Below are 20210 nucleotides of genomic sequence, written 5' to 3'. Positions count from 1 at the left end.
TTCTTCATCGTGGCAACGAACCCGACGTACAATTTGTACTTCGTAATAAACTTGCTTTCGTGAAAAGAGAAAATTAATGAATAATTAAGGTATTGTTCAAATACAATTAAAGCGCTGCTGTTAAATTTTTTTTCTTTAATCCGTACATTTCATTTTTTTTTTTCTGAATTCAGTCTTTTGTATCAAATACTTGGCCTATTCATAGGGTGTTAAAAGCTAATTTTAAAAAAAATCAGAACAATAAATTTTACATGTTTTTGCTTTTATCTTTGAGGGAAATGAAATAAGAGCACCTGAAGTACAATATCCATTAAACATAGTATAACAGGTTTCACAATAAATGTCAACGGGGGAGACGTACATCTACTTCTATTCCAAAACTAAATGCAGGATTTCGAAAAAAGTATTTCTTCCTTCTATAAGCCTGTAGGCTGTCAGTAGAATCTACAATATATATTACTGGAATTTTTCTGTCGATAGTGGTATAAATTCAATTCCCCGCGCTTGCGCGGGTTTTCATCTAGTTAAAATTATAACACTGATATAGATGCGTGAGCATAATATAAACATATATACAAACTGTGTTTACTGCATTAAATTTCTAAAATTAATAACCAGGAGGATTGACTATCTCGTTAACAATGTAAATACAAGGCCATAGGAACCGGGGCCGGGGTATGTTGATAGTGCCCCCAACTGAAAATGTATGTCCCCCCCCCCCAACTAAAATTGCTTCTTACGGGCCTGTAATAAACGAATACATTCAGTTTATACATGTAGCTTTAGACGCTTGTTTGGCAGCATACTGTTTTGTCTTAATAAATGAACCAGATGATGAGAATATAACTCCAAGATATTTAAAAGGTTTGTCAATTTCATTTTTTTTTGTTATTGTAATAAAAACAACGTGATTTATGTCCCTTTCAAAAAAAAATTTCTTTTTCGATATTAATCTCAACTTTCCATTTTTCACAAAATAATTTTAAAAAAATTTTCAACTGATTCTGTAAATCTTCAAGTGACTGAGAATAAAAATGTATCACTACATATATAAAAAAATAATAATAATAAATAAAATAAAAAAAATCAAAATACTTATTTACTTTCAGAGTACATTTTTAATATCACATCAAAAATTTTCAAGTAATACCATTTTGAATAAGCTTTTGGCATAGTCCCTCTCTCCATACATAGTCAAATGCAGATTTAAAATACTTTATTTCTACCTAAATACTCATTTGAAACAAATTTTTTACATGTTACATTTGTTGTTATTTTTGAAGTATTTAAAGTAATCTAACAACCAAGATTTATGATAAACGTGATGACTTTAACTTTTCAATCGTCAACTTCCCTTACTTATGCAGCAATATACCTTCATCACCTGCATACGGGGTTTATATCTCTCAGTTGATTCGACACGCAAGAGCATGCTCTACGTATGTACAATTTCTAAAACGAGGTAAATTATTGAAAAACAAGTTGATGAAACAAGAATATCAGCAGTCTCGTTTAAAGTCAACATTTCGTAAGTTCTATGGTCGATACAATGACCTTGTCAGCAAATACAATTTATCATTGAGTCAAATGCTGACTGACGTTTTTCAAACTAATTGTTAAGCCATTATTTACACACTGAATTGTCGACGGATTTTTCCGTATTTCCCGATCATGACAAGGAGCACACGGGGGTGTGACCGGTCGGCAGGGGATGCTCACTCCTCCATGGCACCTGATCCCACCTCAGATGTTTTGGAGGTCTGTGTTTTCTCTGCACCTATTTTGTAATGTTTAATGGACTTTTGAGCTTGAATACTGTTCGTTATCTACATATATTTCATTCATAAAATCCTTGAATAGCAATATCACATTTTTTGTTGTTCGGTCTTTTATTTATCAAATAACTTTTTGGATCACTGCTTCTCATTTTTCTATTTGTCCTTTTTTTTTATTTTATCTAGTTTTTATGTTCTTTCATACTTTTCTAAAAAAATTACTCCATGATATTTTTATTTTTCTCACTGACACGTTCTTCTTCTTCCAAAATACTTAAATCATATTTTCTATACATTCGTTTTGATTTCCGAAAAAAAAGATGGGAGTACAAGACGAGCAAAATGCCAATTGTATGACAAACAAGAAAGTGAAAAATCATATCTGTATTATGGCAAAATGTTCTTTGATAATTCAATTAACATTAACGTATACTTTATGTAAAATCTCCACAATTTGCAACAAAGATTGAAATTATTCGTCAATGAAATAGCATATACACACCAAACAGGGCAAAAATGATCATTTTTTCATTCTATATCATAATTTTTCCATATGAGTGGGTCTTTTGAAAGATTATATTCAAAGTACAATGTATGCGTAAAACTATTCATATTTCGGATAAACATGGAGAAAAGACCTACTTTACCAGAAATGCACGTTTATGACATTCAGTCGTATCTTTTCGAGAAATATTAATTTAAAGTTCATTTAGTCAAGGGTCATTTCAAACGTGATTTAAATGCCGCTGTTTGTCATGAGAAGGGTAGCATAGTGGTAGAGTGTTAGTCTAAAAAAAAAACGGTACGCAGGATTGAGGTTTAGAACCTCAAGAAAACCACATTTTTGTAATCATAGGATGATTTATTTTCTTGAGGTAAAATACAACACAAAAATATTATTTAATGGATGTTTAATACATATCTTTTGAAATACGATTTCAGCATGGAAAGATTGATATTAGCTCTTAATTATTTATAATGTGAATTTTTTTGTATTTTTTCAAAGAAAACGTAAAAATTGTGGTGTAGCATTCCTCCTTAAAGAATTTTCCGCAGAAAATTTTTATTTGTCATAATTGCATACCTTTCAAAAATAAGAACTTTATTCTAACTACTTAATTTCACAGATTGAATATGAATTTTATACATTTGAAGCTATAGGTTTTTTGCACATCCTGTTCACCCATCTTCCTTTTCCATACTATCATACATTCCTTGTTAAACAACTCCTTTTTTTGGTTGTTTACTGTGATTTTGGTGAGTAACAACATTGTCTTCGTGGGGCTCATTATTTTAATTGTATTTCAGAGGAAGTTGGATTTTAATTCTGCAAGTGGCAATCCAACTTATACTCATAGTTCTCTTTCTAAGGAGGAAATCCTACAAAATCATATGTCAGTTTTAAATATTTTTAATATTCCCAACAATCAAATTTAGATTGAATTAGCATACCTATAGTGAATTCAATAAACATCCGTACAAAGAAAGATACATAGCGGGTTCCAGTAAATGTTCTATCAAACCTATTTCCTTACTCCTCACTAAGACATTAATAACAGAGAAGGTAAAATTTAAGGAGTACTGTACAAAACTTTATTTGAGAAGAGGTGTAAATCAGATGTGGATACTTAAAAACTTTGAAATCACAAAATTTTACCATACCAGTAATATCAAAACGTACACGATTATTCAACACTTTATACAACCATTCCCCACAATAAATTATAGTACAGCCGTTTAGACATCATACACAGCTGCATTTTCAATAAAAAAATTATCTTACCTTGTCATTGGTCATTTGCAAAATTACTTTGTTAAAAACATTCTGATAGTACATACAAGTACTCCGAAGTTGATATTAAAAAAGATGCTTGAGTTTCTGATTGACAATATTTATGTAGTTATTGGAGATCAAGTCCTCCAACAATCTATTGAAATTCCCATAGGGAGTAATTGTGCCCCGTTATAAGCAGACCTATTTTTGTACTCATATGAAGCAGAAGTTATGCAAAAACTTCTAAATGAAAAGAAGAAGTCTCTTACTGTGGTCTTCAATTCAATATTTCGATATATCGACGACGTTTTTATCAATGAACAATATTTGTTTTCTATTCTTACATTGATTCGATATATTTATTTGAACTCAGATCAAAAGACACTACAGTGTCTGACATTTCTCTTTGGATATTTTACTAGAAATAGTCGTTAATGGTAACCTAACCACAAAACTTTATGATTACTATGATGACTTCGGCTTTTCTATCGTCAACTTCCCTTGTTTATGTAGTAATATACCATCACACAGGCCCGTAGGAAGCAATTTCAGTTTGGGGGCACAGCCATACATTTTCAGTTGAGGTGGCACTATCAACTACCAAAAATTCCTTGACAAGCAAAAAAAAAAAGGCCATCAGACGTTTTTATTGAGGGGGCACAAGTATATAATAGCTATGTTTTCTATAGTAATCTATATATCGGCAAAATTATTCGGGGGCACGCCCCCCCCCCGTGCCCCCCCCCCCCCCGGTTCCTACGGCCATGTCACACTTGCATAATAATGGAGTTAATGTTTCGCAGTTTATTCGATACGCAAGAGCATGCTCTACGTACGAACACTTTCTAAAACGATACAAGCTATTGACAAATAAGTTGATGAAAGAAGAGTATCAACAGTCTTGTTTAAAGTCAACATTTCGCAAATTCTATGGTCGATACAACGACCTTATCAGCAAATACAATCAATCACTAAGTCGAATGTTGCTGATGTTTTTCATGCAAATTGCTAGGCCATTATTTCCACACTGAGTTGTCTACGGATTTTTCCGTTTTCCCGATCACGACAAGGAGCACACAGCGGGTGTGACCGGTCGACAGTACTCCTCAATAAATCTTAAACTTGATCTATTTACTTCATACTTACTTACCCCCCATTTGTCACTATCACCCTGTAAACTAAACAAAACAATAGTGCTTGAGCACTATATAAGTAAACACATCTCATTCCATCTCACATTGGCCTCTCTTGGTTTTGAAGAAAGTTTTATGTCAAAAATAAGGTATTTTCAAGTCATATTATTAATCTATATGAACAAGTCTATCATACCAGTAAGAGCTATGAAAGTATTTGTTGTATTATATATTAAAAATTCTTGCATAGATCTTTCATTCAATTAAACTTTCAATTACATTATTTACAGTGATTAATTATCATCAATATGAAGCAAGCAAAAGGAAATATTTTTTCTGAGTAGAATACAAATTAATAGAGTCCTGCCCAGCAGCTGAACACTTTACCAAATGTTGTACTCTGTTTGCTTCCAAAATGCCCATTTGCAGAACAAAAGAATTTTTTTTAATATAAAAAATTGCATTTTCACTAAACATTCGACACAGCCCCGCCGAACACAGATATCCTGATCCAGGGGCCATGAAATGCAAAATTTTGGAAGACACACCCTTGCACATCATTACGTTGCACTTAGGTTGTTTGCTAAACATCCAGGAGCAGAGCAAAAGATTTTCAAATAAGTAATTTTTTACCATATAATCATTAGAGCTTCCCCAACACCAAAACCTTTGACCTGGGGTCACACATTCAACAATTTTGGAAGATGCACCCTTACTCATCACACATATGCACTTACTTTTTCTGCTTAATACCCAAGAGCAGAGGAGAAGATTTTTAAAGAATTGATGCATTTTCACTATTTTCAATAGAGCTCTGCACCAGAACTCCTGACCAGGGGCCATGAAATTCATAATTTTGGAAGAGGCTCCCTTGCTCATCGTAACTATGCACTTTCGTGTAGTTTGTTTGCTTAATACCTAAGAGCAGAGAAGATTTTCAAAAAAATAATATATTTTTACTATAAAATAATGGACCCCAGCCCCTACCCCTAAACTAAAACCCCTGACCCAGGGGCCATAAAATTCACAATTTTGGAAGAGGCACCATTGATCATCATAATTATGCACTTACATATAGTTTGTTAGCTTAATACCTAGGAGTAAAGAAGAAGATTTTCATAGAATTAATACATTTTCACTATTTAATCAATAGAATCCCCTTCCCCACACGCATTCAACACCCAGGGGCCATAAATTTCACAATTTAGGAAGAGGCAGCCTTACTTATCATAACCATGCACTTAGTTTATCTGCTAAATATCCAGCAGCAGAGAAGATCTTCGAGGAAATTTTCACTATATAATAAAACAGAGCCCCCAACCACCAGAACTCCTGACCCTGGGGCCACAAATTTTACAATATTGAAAGACGCACCTTGGCTCATTATAACTAGCACATGTACTTAGTTTATCTGCTAAATATAGAAGGGGATAGGAAATATTATTTTTTAAAAGAATTTAAGCATTTTCACTATATGATCTATGAGCCCATCCTAACCCCAGAAGTCCTGACCCTGGAGCCATGAATTTCACACTTTTGGCAGAAGGTCCAGGCTTATTACAATCATGAAAACAGTTCAAATGCTTGATTTGCAGGAGTAAAGAAAGTTTTGAAAAATTGCATCAATTTTGATGGCTTTAGCCCAACTCCTCAGTTCGTCCCCGGGGGTATAAGGACCATGAAATTCGCAATTTTCCAATCTGCTTGATGCCAAAATTGGTTGAAATTGGTTCAGCGGTTCAAGAGTGCTCAAATGTTAACGGACGACGCACAACGCACGACGACGGACGAAAAAGAAGGCAATAGGTTAACTGAGTGATTCAGGTGACCTAAGATTCAACACTACATATACAGTAATCAACACACTTGATTTCCTTGTAACATATTTACCCTTTGCAAGTCTGCCCTTAGAGCGTCTGTTGGAAAATTCGTGTCTATTTTTATCGTCAAACAAAAAAATCAGTAAGATCAATCGGTGTAGTTTCATCTGTTTTTGTCTCAGTGAAACACAAAATATCATGAAAAGAAAGTAATGTAGAAAATTCTGGGTAATTTTAATCATAGACATTGAATCCCAAGTATTTAAGTTCAGAAGCATGTTTCTTGAATAAATAGAGTCGGTCAAGTTATTTTCTATTAAATTGTCACACGGTGGATTTCCTCTTAGGTTGTCCTACCTTTGACTCACTGTTGAATTTGCGCACATTTAAATATAACATTGTTTGATTTAATTAATTTTTCAGTTACTGGTTTATTTTTTCTATTTCAACGAGTAGTTTTCTGCTACCGGAAATTCTGAACAAAGCATAATTACCTTTACAGGAATGTTACTCGATTCAGAAATGTGTCTTCTGAAAAAAATTTGGGCTATTTATAACCATACCTTCAGGTGAGCTTTTCTGTTCAAACTTTTTATGTCGTCTATCTGTATGGAATCGTTCTATATTTTCGACTTCTTCTTCAGCACCATTTGACAAACGATAACCAGAAAGTTTGCCTAAAGTTAATTTTAAGCAAAAAACTTGTTCCGTTTCAAAAGAGGTAATGAGTTTTTATGCCCCTGGATCGAAAGATCCCGGGGGTATATTGTTTTTGTCCTGTCTGTCTGTTTATCTGTTTGTCTGTTGTCAACTTTAACCTTGCCCATAACTTTTGATTAGTTGGAGCTATGACTTTCATATTTCACATGTGTATTCCTTGTGACAAGACCTTTCTTTGGGTACCATCATATTTGACCTTTTGACCTTGACCTTGGAGTTTGACCCACTTTTGCAAAATTTTATGAGACTTTAACCTTGGCCATAACTTCTGAACGGTTGGTGCTTGGGGTTTCAAACTTCACATGTGTATTCTTTTTGACAAGGCCTTCCTTTGGATACCAACAACATTGACCTTTTTACCTTGACCTTGGAGTTTGACCTACTTTTGAAAAACTTTAACCTTGGCCATAACTTTTGAATGGTTAGAGCTAGGCCTTTCATGCTTCACATATGTAATTCTTGCGGCAAGACCTTCCTTTGGATACCAACGACTTTGACCTTTTGACCTTGATCTAGGAGTTTGACCTACTTTTGAAAAACTTTAACCTTGGCCATAACTTTTGAATGGTTGATGCTAGGGCTTTCATACTTCACATATGTAATCCTTGTGACATCACCTTCCTTTGGATACCAACCACTTTGACCCTTTGACCTTGACATAGGAGTTTGACCTACTTTTGAAAAACTTTAACCTTGGCCATAATTTTTGAATGGTTGGTGCTAGGGCTTTCAGACTTCACATATGTAATCCTTGTGACAAGACCTTCCTTTGGATACCAACAACTTTGACCCTTTGATCTTGACTTAGGAGTTTGACCTACTTTCGAAAAACTTTAACCTTGGCCATAACTTTTGAATGGTTGGTGCTAGGGCTTTCATACTTTACATATGTAATCCTTGTGACAAGACCTTCCTTTGGATACCAACAACTTTGACCTTGACCTTGATGTTTTACTTACTTTTAAATAATTTTAACCTTCGCCATAACTTTCGAACAGTTGCAGCTAGGGCTTTCAAATTTAACATTTTTATCTTTTGGCCTGGATTTTGACTTGCATTTGAGAAACTTTAACCTTCGCCAAAAGCTGCCATACGGGGGCATCAGTGTTTCACAAACACATCTTGTTTTTTTAATGTTAACATATAAAAATAATCTTCTCAAGAAAACTTACTAGTATATAACATTCGCCTAATATGGTGTACATTCAAGATTGCTGAAATCATTGTCTCTGGTCAGAAAAAAACAAATATATGAAAGCTTCCTTACATGGTGTACATTTAAATTTCTTTGAAAATTATAAAACTGTTCCTGGAACTTCAGTGGGAGTATAGAAAAGGGAATACAGAGCTTAAATAGTGAGAAGTACTTCAATTTTTCTTCTGAACAATAGCTTGATCTATATTTAAGCATCCTCATTAAGTGCAAATTGAAGTTAGATCAAATGACGGCACGCGCTGCTAGAGGCCATAATGTGTTGATCAAAGATTCAAAAAGGATCTTGTATGTAAGAACATCTCAAAAACTTAATGGCTACATAAAATCAAATAAATATACAAGCATCCCATTGAAGTTAAGATTGAAGTTTGATCAAATAACAGTCCTCAGAGGCTAGACTGTGGCCACAATGGGGGTTCAAATAAAATAAATTGAGGTCAGACGAGACGTTCCTCGAATATATGTTTTGTATCTCTTAATATTATATCAAGAATTATTCATAATTGTCATTATCTTGTGATTTCTAAATTGTTTTCAATATGTTTTTAAATAAAAGTACACCTAAATTGTGACATAGGCCATTCAGAAGAGTACCAATATGGATTGTGTAAGAAATATCACCCTCTGGAATCTTGTCCAAATGCCTGGTAACGTACCTCAATTTTTTGTGAGGAAACTTGTTTAAGTACCTATACTTCAATGACAAATTCTTGGAAATAATTATATATTTTTGAGGAACTGACCTTAAGAAAATGAGAACTCCTTTTCAAGAACTACAGATTATAAATTTTAAAGTAAATGTGATTAATAATGCATAGATTAAATTTTACATAAATCATGACTCAATGGTCTCCGATAGAATCAATATTAACGTTCAAAATTTGCATATTACATGTGTATTTGGAAAGGAAAAAAATCTTTAAAATGGTTTTCAACAATAACAGCATTGCAACAGTCAAACTTATAATTGTGTTTTTCAGTATTACAACAATAAATGTAAGAGAAGTGAGTCAGTTTTAACAAAAATCCACGTCATGCTGCTCTAATCATCATCGAATTCATCTTCTTCATCTGGATCATCATCTGGATCCTGATCATCGGCCCTATTAGGCGTAGGTACATTTAGATCAATTGTTTTATGTGCTACAAAGAGAAACCCGTGAATTGAAATTAATCCCAATTGTTTTAAAAATTTATCATCATCTTTTAGCTTTTTTGACTATGACATTCTAATTACAAATCATGAGTTTTTCAGATTTATTTACTGTTATTCAGTTACGTTATTAATACCTTTAACGAGGACATGTAAGGGGTATTTTCAAACATCTTTTACTCACCAGTTCCTTTGTATAATTCTCGACATCGTGTAATGTCTACATCACAACCCAATCCTTTTAACGAAAAATGATTTACATTCACTGGTGAGAATTTAAGGGAATAAAACGACCTGAGATCACCACAAAAATCCACTAAAAGATTGTCCTGCAATAAAAAATATTTTGCTATTCAAAAAACATACTCTTGTGTATCAAATCAAATGAGAGACATAAACTCCATATGCAGGTGATAATGGTATATTGCTACATAAGAAAGGGAAGCTAACGATAGATAAGTCGTCAGGTCTGCTAATAACGAAAACCGATTAGTGTCTATGGGTATACCAACAGATTGTCGGAATACCTGGTCTCCGAAAACTACAAAGATGTCAATGAGAAACTCATAAATCTTTTTAATATCAACCTCGGAGTACTTGTGTGTATAGAATTAAATTGTTTTTAACAAAATTAGTTTGCAGATGACCAATGACAAGGTATGCAAATTTATGAGTTCCATTTTTATTGAAGAAGCAGTTGTCTTTGATGTCCAAAAGTCTGGTCTTTAATATATTGTAGAAAGTAGTTGTTTTTATGCCATTGATTTTGGCAACAAATTTATGATTTCATATTTTCTGCAAGTTCCTTGGATTTTTTTTTAGTATCGACAGAGATTCAAAAGGTGGAGAGGAGGTCTTTAAGTGTCGCTCTACTTATCATTCGACACAAAAATGAACATTATGTCAAAGGATTATAATGCTACTAAATGATTTTTTCATTGGGGGGGGGTGTCGTAATGAGCAAATAAAAAATGGAATTGTTTGACAATTATACTGTTCAAAAAATAAACAAGGAATAATACCCTGAATAATATAAAATAGTTTTGCCATATGAAATTTGTTTAGATGAATATGATTTCAATTGAGTAAGAAACATCATTTTAACGCTATTGCTAACTAGACAGCTAGATAGTCAGTCTACAAAACTCACAAACAAAAATACTTGATTTTGCATAATGCTAAAATTGTGTCTTTTTAATTTTTTTCTTTTGTTGGTTTCCTATTCACATCATTCAATAACAAAAAGTCTATCAAAAGATAGGGTTCTTGATTTTTTGATTCCCTTGTTTTTGAAAATTGACGCCATTTAAAAATGCTGCATCTGAATGATGCACAACACAAAAAGGAAATTGGACGACTGGCGTGTACAACAGCCTACAATTGCAGTAAGTTTTAATTTTTGCACAAAGCACCATATCCAACCTATACAACAGATACCAACAACACGGAACAACAAATGATCGCCAAAAATATGGCAAACCATGCGTGATAGCAGCAGCACAGGATTACTTCAGTGGTTTGCGTTATCTTCATCAACGTTCTACAATGACGTCGTCTGTAGTATTAGCTATCCCTGAATTGCACAGAATATCAAGTAAGATTGACTATGGGATGCTGGAATATAGCCAGAAGACTTATTAATGCCATTGTTCTGACCCCATGATACCGCAAATATTAACTTCAAAGGTCTCAGACCAACAGAGTATGGCCACAGCAGCACGGCTCAACAGTTTGGTTTAGCTGAGTCCAGATTTTGTACTGCAAAACCTTGATGGAAGAGTCAGAGTGCATAAGCTTCGTAATAAAGGTTTTGCAGAAAACTGCAACCGGGAGGTTTATAGATTTGGTGTTGGTAGTGTTATGATGTGTTATGATGATATGACCGACAGTATTGTATAGGCAGGACTGATTTGATTTATATTTAAAGGACTTTGACAGCACAAACAGTACTCTGACAATGTCCTACATATACCTGCACGTTTTTCCAGCAATGCATCACCCTGGAGCCATTTTTCAATCTGACTTTACAAAGCCACATATATGGCTCGATTGAGAAGTGCACTGTCGCAAAGCTACAGGATCTAATCCTACATTGGTCATCTAAATCGCCAGATTTAGACCCATGGGGCATGTAATGGACAAAATGGATAGGCATATTCGGCAAAGAAAGGCGCATCCCCAGACTCTGCAACAGCTGACCCAACCTCTACATTTAGAGTGGGATAGTATTTTAATACAGTTTAAGTACACTGGTCTGTGTCCATGGAATGACGTTTAGGCTATCATTGGTGTCTGCAGGGGCATACAAGATATTTATCTTTAATGATCTTGAACTATGATTGTAAAATTCTTGAGTAATTATTACTTTTAGATTGTAGAACTATTGTTTACCACATTTCCTAATATCAGTGCATCATTCTACTAAGTAACCTTTATGTCTTAAGATATCGCTTTGCGTTTCTTTTCTTTTTTAACAGTATGTTTTCATGAAAAGCACTTACTGTTCCATCTTGTTTGAGTGATGCCACACACTCCATGGTTTTGATATCCCAGACACGAATGGCATTCTCTTCCTTCAACCTGCTGTGCGTTATGAAATACCTTGCTCCTTTCTTCACAGGCGGTATTGTCACAGGAACAGCATGGCCACTTAATCGATGCAAAATGGTACCTTCGAGAAAGTAAAAGCATTTTAACTTGATTGGGTCAATACTTTTCCCATAAAGCTATAATCATTCGATCTCTAACCTCACACCTCTACTTCAATTTGTCAACATACTCCCCAGAAGTTAATGAAAGCCTAAATCATACTTCACCTTTTTCTGAATCCCAGATTCTGATTACATTATCGAGGTAGGATGTTATAAATCCCCAGTCCTCTATGCTCCTGACGTTCGGAACAGCAAACTTGACCGCTGGAAATGATTGAAAGGACGACTGGGGATACCCGTTATCGCTCAGTCTGACTCCAACTGCAAACAAGATAAAAATGTAGCAGGATATAGTTCTCCGAAATCTATCCTTTTTTCAGCAGACCAGAAGTGGTAAAAGAACAAGAAAGACTACCTGGATGCAAAAAGCTGTCACATAGGATTTAATATTCCTATAAAATTAACTAACATTTTCCATTCTTGGTAACCATAGCAACAGTGTTATTTTCTTCATCAAACTTTATCAATATATGATATTAATTTTTAGTTTTAATAAATAAGTACTTTTCAAAGTAAGTCAAATAATATTTTTCTTGGTTAAAAGGAACTAAATTATTAAAACCGCAAAAATATCACTTTAACCAACTGGTACGTTTGTTTCCATGGTTACACTGCAAAGTAGCAATTAATCCCAATTTCTCTGTGTTACACGGTCCTAACAATGTATATTTGCCAGTCTTGAATTTCCATGTTTTTCCTCAAGATAGTAGGATTAACCAAAATTTAGCAACAAATTATGTACGACTACACTATGTTACCATGGCAACCATGAAAGTTATTTTAAGAATAATATTGCCAATACATAATTACTTAAGGTCAAATATTTTTATCGTTTTTCTAGAGTTCTTGATAGAGTTTGATCATGTAACACGTATCATAAGTGAATATTGAGCATTACTATTTTCAGCAATCTTTAGCATTTAAAATGTATTCTAAAGGTACCCATGGTTACCATTTATTTTGAGATATATTCAAAATAGTTTCTTTATAGCATAAGTGGCAAAAAGGTGTCATGTTTTTGTGAGAACGGTTTGTTTGTTTTTATTAGTCTTTATTAAGGCTCAAAAAGATTCAAAGTAGCAGAAAATCTATTTTTTTTAACTTTTCCGACTGTTACAATGCCAACCAAGACACAAAGGAAATATAATAAAGACGTGTATTACGTTGTATATAAAGGTTTGTGATGGTATCCAGTATTAAATACGACTGCGCTCGCCACAACGGTTGCACCATAAAACACATAAGAACATAGTGTGTCTGAGTCTACTATACGCAATCGGTATTTTATAACTATGGAGTTTTGCATCGTATTATCGTGTATGACTATAGATGATCATACCTTTCTTTTCTCTTACTCTATGCAGCTGAAATTCCCATGGGCCATCCTGTATAAAATTTGCTATAAACAATGCAACATTTCCAGAGGAAGTAATGTGTACAAATTCAAATATTCGTAGACATCTTAACTCAGATTCGCCAATAACAGTCAGTAATTTACTATTCATGTCCAGAATAAAGAATTTATCTACTGTGCTGTTAGCAATAACCACTGAACCATCATGACAAGCCTACAATGACAAGAAATGAAAGCATTATATATTATTATTTTATAGTTATCTAAGAGTTAAAACACATTTTTAAAAGAAAAATATTCACAAATGACCCTAACTAAATTATTTGTCTGATCATGAATTATACTGGCACATGACTGTATTCCTAATAAATTGAGTTAATTAATTTAAAAACTTCCCATTATGTTATATATGTTATAATTATATTATTTTGGGGCAAAATGAGTGTCAACAAGACGTCAAACTAACTAAAAAAGTTAAAATACCGTTAATTCTTTGAGTCTACAGTCATCTTCAGATGGAACTTTGATGATTGATTTTGTCATTCCACTGCCGAGGTCGTAAATTTTGAAGTGTTTCCTCCCCTTTGTTACCGTAACAAGTTCTGGAATTCAAAAATATCGCTTGGGATTAGAAAAACCAAGAGGCCCATAGGCCACAACGCGTATCTTAATCACCTTTGTCCTACCGTTCTGATGAAGATTTTTGGATGTTCTTCAAAAGAAGATTTTTTAAAGATTTCTTTCCAACCCTACCCCTGGGGTTATGACTTGAACAAATTTTAATCTGCACTTTCTGAAGATGCTTCCACAATAAAATGACTTATCACGGCTTTGCTATTCTTGAGAAGATTTTAAAAGACTTTTTCCTTAATATTCCTATGTAAATCTTCGATTCCCTATAGTGGTCCACCCTTTCTCAAAGGGCTCATTATTTAAACAAATTTAAATCTAAACCACCTTAGGACGCTTCCATATCAATATGACCTATCATGTCTTTACTGTTCTAGAGATTCTTTACTATACGTGTATATTCCTTTGCAAAAATGTGGCCCCATAATACACCTACGGGTCATGATTTGAAAATTGAATCTACACTTTATTTAAGTTTCATCATTTCTGGCAATATGGTTCTTGAAAAGATTTTTAAATTGTTTACGAAATCTGAAATATTACCCCATGGTAACATACTTGAATCCCCTGCAACAAGGATACTTTTTGCAAATTTCTTTAAATTGACCCAGTGGTTCTTGAGAAGAAGTCGAAAATGTGACAAGTTTACAGACGAACGGACAGACAGACAGACGCCAGAAAAAATGTGATCAGAAACAGAAAAAAACTTGAGCTTTCAGTTTAGGTGAGCTAAAATATGCTGGTGCTCTAAATCAAATCACGTCACCACAACATCCATGAATGTGCTTGTATTTAACCTTTTTATTCGGGATGGCCTCGGGTTTGAAATTGCACGAGTCTATGTCTTTATAATTAAAATACATATACATGTACTTAATTTTGTCATACCGTTAATACTGCTAAACACACACACACACACACCCTCACACACACACACACACACACACACAGATAGATAGATAGACAGAGATCGGGAGAGAGAAGTAAAGAGCATTTGTTTCATTTCACTTCTATGTGTTATTTAATAATACTTTACAATTATACTTTAATGATACTCCACAACAAATATTCCATCTTTTTGCATTTGCACTCAGGTACCTCCTCTGTCCTTCAAAACAGCAATTTCTAGATATCCATATCGAGTAAATGGAATGTGCTGGAACATTTTCCCCTGAAAACTTCTTGTTACTTCCATTTTCTCTACGTTGAGAACTTTCAACTTCCGGTCTGATGAACATATGATAACTTCACTATCATTTAGAACCTCAAACAATCGTGGCTTTTCATTCTAGTGCAAACACAAAATGTTCAGAGTCACTGATAACAAAGGTGAATTTAAGAAAACATAAGCATAATCTCTCTGGATTTAACCCTTGAATATAGCAAAGTTGATAATTTTTATAATAGCCATATCTTTCTGTGTACTTTTACTTATTACATGCATTTTTTATTCCAGAATTACATATAAAAATGTGTGTAAAATTAGAAAAGTGTTCATATTAAAGCATTGATCTTATTTGTGATCATACGAGGGGTGATAAAAAAGTTTGCGAACTAATTGAATTACTTCCATAAAAGAAATAAAATTAGGTTTCAGTGTTCAATATTTTTTAAAAGTATCCTCTCCGATTTTAATGCATATTTGCCACCGTTCTGCCCATGCGCGAATCACGTGATACAGGCAGTCACGTGACATGCCCCGTGGCGTTCTGTTCACAGAAGCTAAAAGATTTCCGAGTCTTATATTTCTTACCATGCAAGTTATTTTTTATTTCAAGAACAGTCCATTTATCAGAAATGGTCAAATCTCGGAAATAGGATGGGTGGATAACTAAAGGATATCCTTTTCAAGAATTAGCATGGGGACCATCACAACTCGGAATCCGCTGTCTTGGGAGCGTCGTTTATCCAACGTGGATAAAGTATGGGCACCTTCTTTTTATCATATCTGATATGTTTAAAGTCTAAAGTAAACCATATTTTAGGGATTTAATAATTATATTATTGTTAATACATTCGACTATTTTTCTAACTTCAACTTGGCGATCTTTCATAACAAATTGCTCAGCTAAGGACACATCTCTTCTCCAGCTTGGTTTCACTGGGCAACAGAACAAACATCATTTTTAACCATCTCTCTTCCTTCACTGAAACAATCAAGCCATTTAATAATTGAACTTCTAGCAAGCTTTTTGTCTTCATAAACCTTGTACAAATTATTATATACAACTGCAAAGGAATTTCCTAGATATACGTTAAACTTTACAGCCGTTCGTTGCTCGAGTGCGACAGAGTCAACCATTTTTTGTCACAAGTCACCTACATATTGACGTCATTTTCACATTGTGACGTCACAAACATGGAGCAAAACAGTATATCTGCTATTTATAGAACATATGTATGACTACATAAGTGCCAAATTTCATTCTGATCTGAATTGTGGTTTTGTAAATATAGAGATAGTTCGCGAACTTTTTGATCATCCCTCGTACTTGTCAATTTCTTTGAACGATCGAAAGTTTACGAAATGAATTTTAAGTAGATTTTGTGTCACTATTCATCTAAATTTTTTTGAAGATCGGAGGGGGGATTTAAATCATCTCCCCTCCCCTTGTCCACTTCTTTCACATTTTTTAGGTAAATGACATAGGGACATAATACTTTGCACAAAGGTACATGTAGGTTATGACCAAAAATATTGTCATGACTCATGACCCTGATCAAAAGACATTAATGGAAGAGAATTATAGTGTAAAAATTTTTTCCAGTTCATAGCTTTGTCAAACTGAAAAGATATTTCATACTTTGCAGAAAGGTGGTTAACATGATCAGAAGACCTCAATAACTAATTCAAGGTCATCTGGTCATTGAAAGGGAAATTAAAAATACAAATTCTAACATGGCTATAATTTTCCAAGTGTTGATTGGTAGGTATAATTGTATCAAAACTTACCATCTGACATTTTCTGCTCACAACGTTTGTTGCCATGTCAATGGCAACAACAGCATAATCTTCGTCCTCCCCCTTCATTCGACGGTCCATCATAAACAACTGAGCAAGCCCAAGTAAATAACGCGGATTCGATACAGGACCATAATCACTGAAACAAAAGTTTATAACATTACTGACCATAATTTTATAATGTGTTATTTGTCCTCTACCGGTCCTGTATTTCATATATACTGATCCGTGCTTTTTACAAAGAGTGTGTGAGGAAATTCTAAAATTAATATTATTGACAGGTTCCTCTTGCCATTATGTGAGAATTTGTCAAAGCCAAAAATAAAACAAATTAAGAAACGCTGCTCTTGCACGCCATAGCATAAGTACACCCTAACGGTGAAATATTGGATTTGAAAGCAAATACTCTGACTCTAAAAGTTGTGCGAAATGTCAACTTTTTAGAAAATGACCCATTTTTACTTCATGGCAACGACAGCTATTTTGGATATTTAAACCCCAGCAACTTGAATGTTATGCACATATAGTATGAAATACAATTGGAGAAAAAAATCTATTTACAGTGAAATTCCTCCTTTTTGTTTCCATGGTAACAGTTAAAAAATTGTCAAACTAATTTTATCGTGCCATAAATTTTTTGGGGGGCAGAAACTAGTTTTATCAGAAAAGAATACTGTAATGCGTCAAAAGAACTGGTTGGAAAGATAGATAGTTACTGAGAAAAAAAGATTCGCCATTTTGAAAATTTATTTTGAATGCAAAACAAGACTTTTTTAGGGGAAATCATTACTCTACAGTCATTTTTCCGTGGGGGAAATCCTCCTCTAGAGCCAGTTTTCTGGAGATATTTTAGAGGGGAAAATCTACTCTACAAGACCGGTATGTCTACTTACTACATGTGAGCAAGATGTTTAACTTTATTTGTTTGGACGTCTTTCATTTTCTTGGTAAGATCCCATACCCTCAAGATTGGATCATTCGAAATAGTAACCATAGTTTTCCAGTCTGTGGATGCTAAACCTAGGACGTAACCCGGATGCAGGAACGTCTGTAAAAATATGACAATTTTTAACAATAAACATGTAATTTTTATGTGTTATTTTTCGCAGTTTTGTTGTTGTTGTTGTTGATTAAAAGGCTAAGACAAAAGAAAACTATCTGACATTTATTGCCTTTTATGAGCAATTTAGCTTTATTGTAAATTCGCTAATAACGCGAACAAGAAAACTAACCAGTCAGCAAGGGCCCCATCAAGGGGTAAAAATATAAGGGCGCAGCTTACGGAATGGAAAATTTACTTGATTACAAAAATTTAGAAATAAGCAACAGCAACAGTATTTATAACATTTCAAGATAATTGCTAAATGTCCAACACCTGTAAATAGTATCCTTGTATTTACATAAGGCAGTAAAAAACATCATACATGTATCTTATAATAACTCATTTAAATGTTTATTTAAACAAGAGGCCCAAGGGCCTTAACGGTCACTTGAGTATAATACAACAATTTAGAAGTTAAATACACTGATAGATAAAGCTTTGTTGCCCTAAAGCAAGAGAAGTAGGATGATCAGGATCAACAAAATAATTAGTCTAGTATTCAGTATCAAGTCGTAAATTAAGTTCTATTCTGTCCCCCACTTGTCACAATCAGTATGCAGACTATTAACAAACTATTAGTGCTTCTGTACTATTTTTAAACCTTACATTGACCTCTCTTGGTTTTTGAAGAACGTTTAATAAGATAAGTTATTTTTGTCTCATTTTTATTTATCTATTACTTACAGGTCTACCTGATTATTAAAACTAAGAAAGTACTTTTTGAATTATACAATAAAAATTCTTGCATAATTTTCTTGTTCTATTAACCTTTCAAATACATTATTTACAGTGATTATTTATTAAAGGTGAATGGAAAAGGGGAATAACTTCTCTCAGTAGAATACAAATTAATAGAGCCTTGCCCAGGACTAGAATGCTTAACCAAACGGTCCAGATGTTCAAATATCTGGTAAAAATACCCTTACTTATATTGTTAAAACTTTTACTCTGTTTGCCTCTGATATGCCCAGAAGCAGCGAGGAATTTCACAGGTACAATGCATTTTCACTACAGATTCAACAAAGCCCTACCCTAACACCAGGTTTTAAGAACCAGGGTCAAGGAATTTACAAATTTGGAAGAAATACTCTCATCATCATAACTATGCACTTCAAAGAATTAACACATTTCCACTATATTATCAAAAGCCCCCCTGTCCGTTATGCCAGAACCCCTGACCCAAGGACCACAAGTTTTAAACTTCTGTTAGAAGCTCCCTTTTTCATTATAGCTATGCAATTTGTTTATCAGCTCAACACTAAGGAGCAGGCAATATAAATTAATGATTAATTAATAGAATTAATGCTTTTTCATTACATAATCAATACCCCCCCCCCTCCAAAAGAACCCCTAACCCCTAGGCCATATATTTCACAATTTTAAGAGGCATCCTTGCCTATCATAATTATGCACTTAGATTTTTAAATAATCTCCAGTAGCAGAGAAAAAGACTTTCAAAGAATTAATGCGTTTTCTTTATATAATCAATAGAACCCCGCCCTAACACCAGAACCTCTGACCAAGGGGCCATGGAATTCACAATTTTGGAAGAGACATCTTTGCTCATCATAACTATGTACTCAGTTTGTTTAAAACCCAGGAGCAGAGAAGAAGATTTTCAAAGAATTAATGCATTTTCACTAAATAATTAATAGAGCCCCACCCTAACACCAGAACCCCTGACCCAGGGGTCAGGAAATTCACAATTTTGGAAGAGATCCCCTCCTCATCATAACTATGTACTTAGTCTATCACCTTAATACCCAGGAGCAGAGGAGAAGCTTTTCAAAGAATTAGTGCATTTTCACTATATAATCAATAGAGCCCCATCCTAACACCAGAACACCTGACCCAGGGGCC

At 34.0% G+C, this 20210-nt stretch overlaps 1 protein-coding gene across 1 annotated transcript in view; it reads right to left on the bottom strand.

The window, feature by feature from the left end:
- Positions 1–9257: 9257 nt before the first annotated feature.
- Positions 9258–20210, bottom strand: part of LOC133182609 (uncharacterized) — a 38034-nt gene continuing 27081 nt past the window's right edge. Inside the window, exons 22-30 of the mRNA XM_061317455.1 lie at positions 18142–18296; positions 17240–17387; positions 15385–15574; positions 14140–14258; positions 13642–13870; positions 12408–12563; positions 12093–12262; positions 9776–9920; positions 9258–9581 (exon numbers count right to left, since the gene is read on the bottom strand). Coding sequence (XP_061173439.1) covers positions 9481–9581; positions 9776–9920; positions 12093–12262; positions 12408–12563; positions 13642–13870; positions 14140–14258; positions 15385–15574; positions 17240–17387; positions 18142–18296 — 1413 coding nt within the window. The 3' untranslated portion in view covers positions 9258–9480. The remainder of the gene's footprint in view (positions 9582–9775; positions 9921–12092; positions 12263–12407; positions 12564–13641; positions 13871–14139; positions 14259–15384; positions 15575–17239; positions 17388–18141; positions 18297–20210) is intronic.

Source organism: Saccostrea echinata, unplaced genomic scaffold, assembly GCF_033153115.1.
Source record: "Saccostrea echinata isolate AGI-Se365-2 ecotype Australia unplaced genomic scaffold, CSIRO_AGI_Sech_v1 ptg000009l, whole genome shotgun sequence".
Lineage (NCBI taxonomy): Eukaryota > Metazoa > Mollusca > Bivalvia > Ostreida > Ostreidae > Saccostrea > Saccostrea echinata.
The sequence above is the reverse complement of the archived record's forward strand: the minus strand, read 5'-3'. Positions and strand labels throughout refer to the sequence as shown.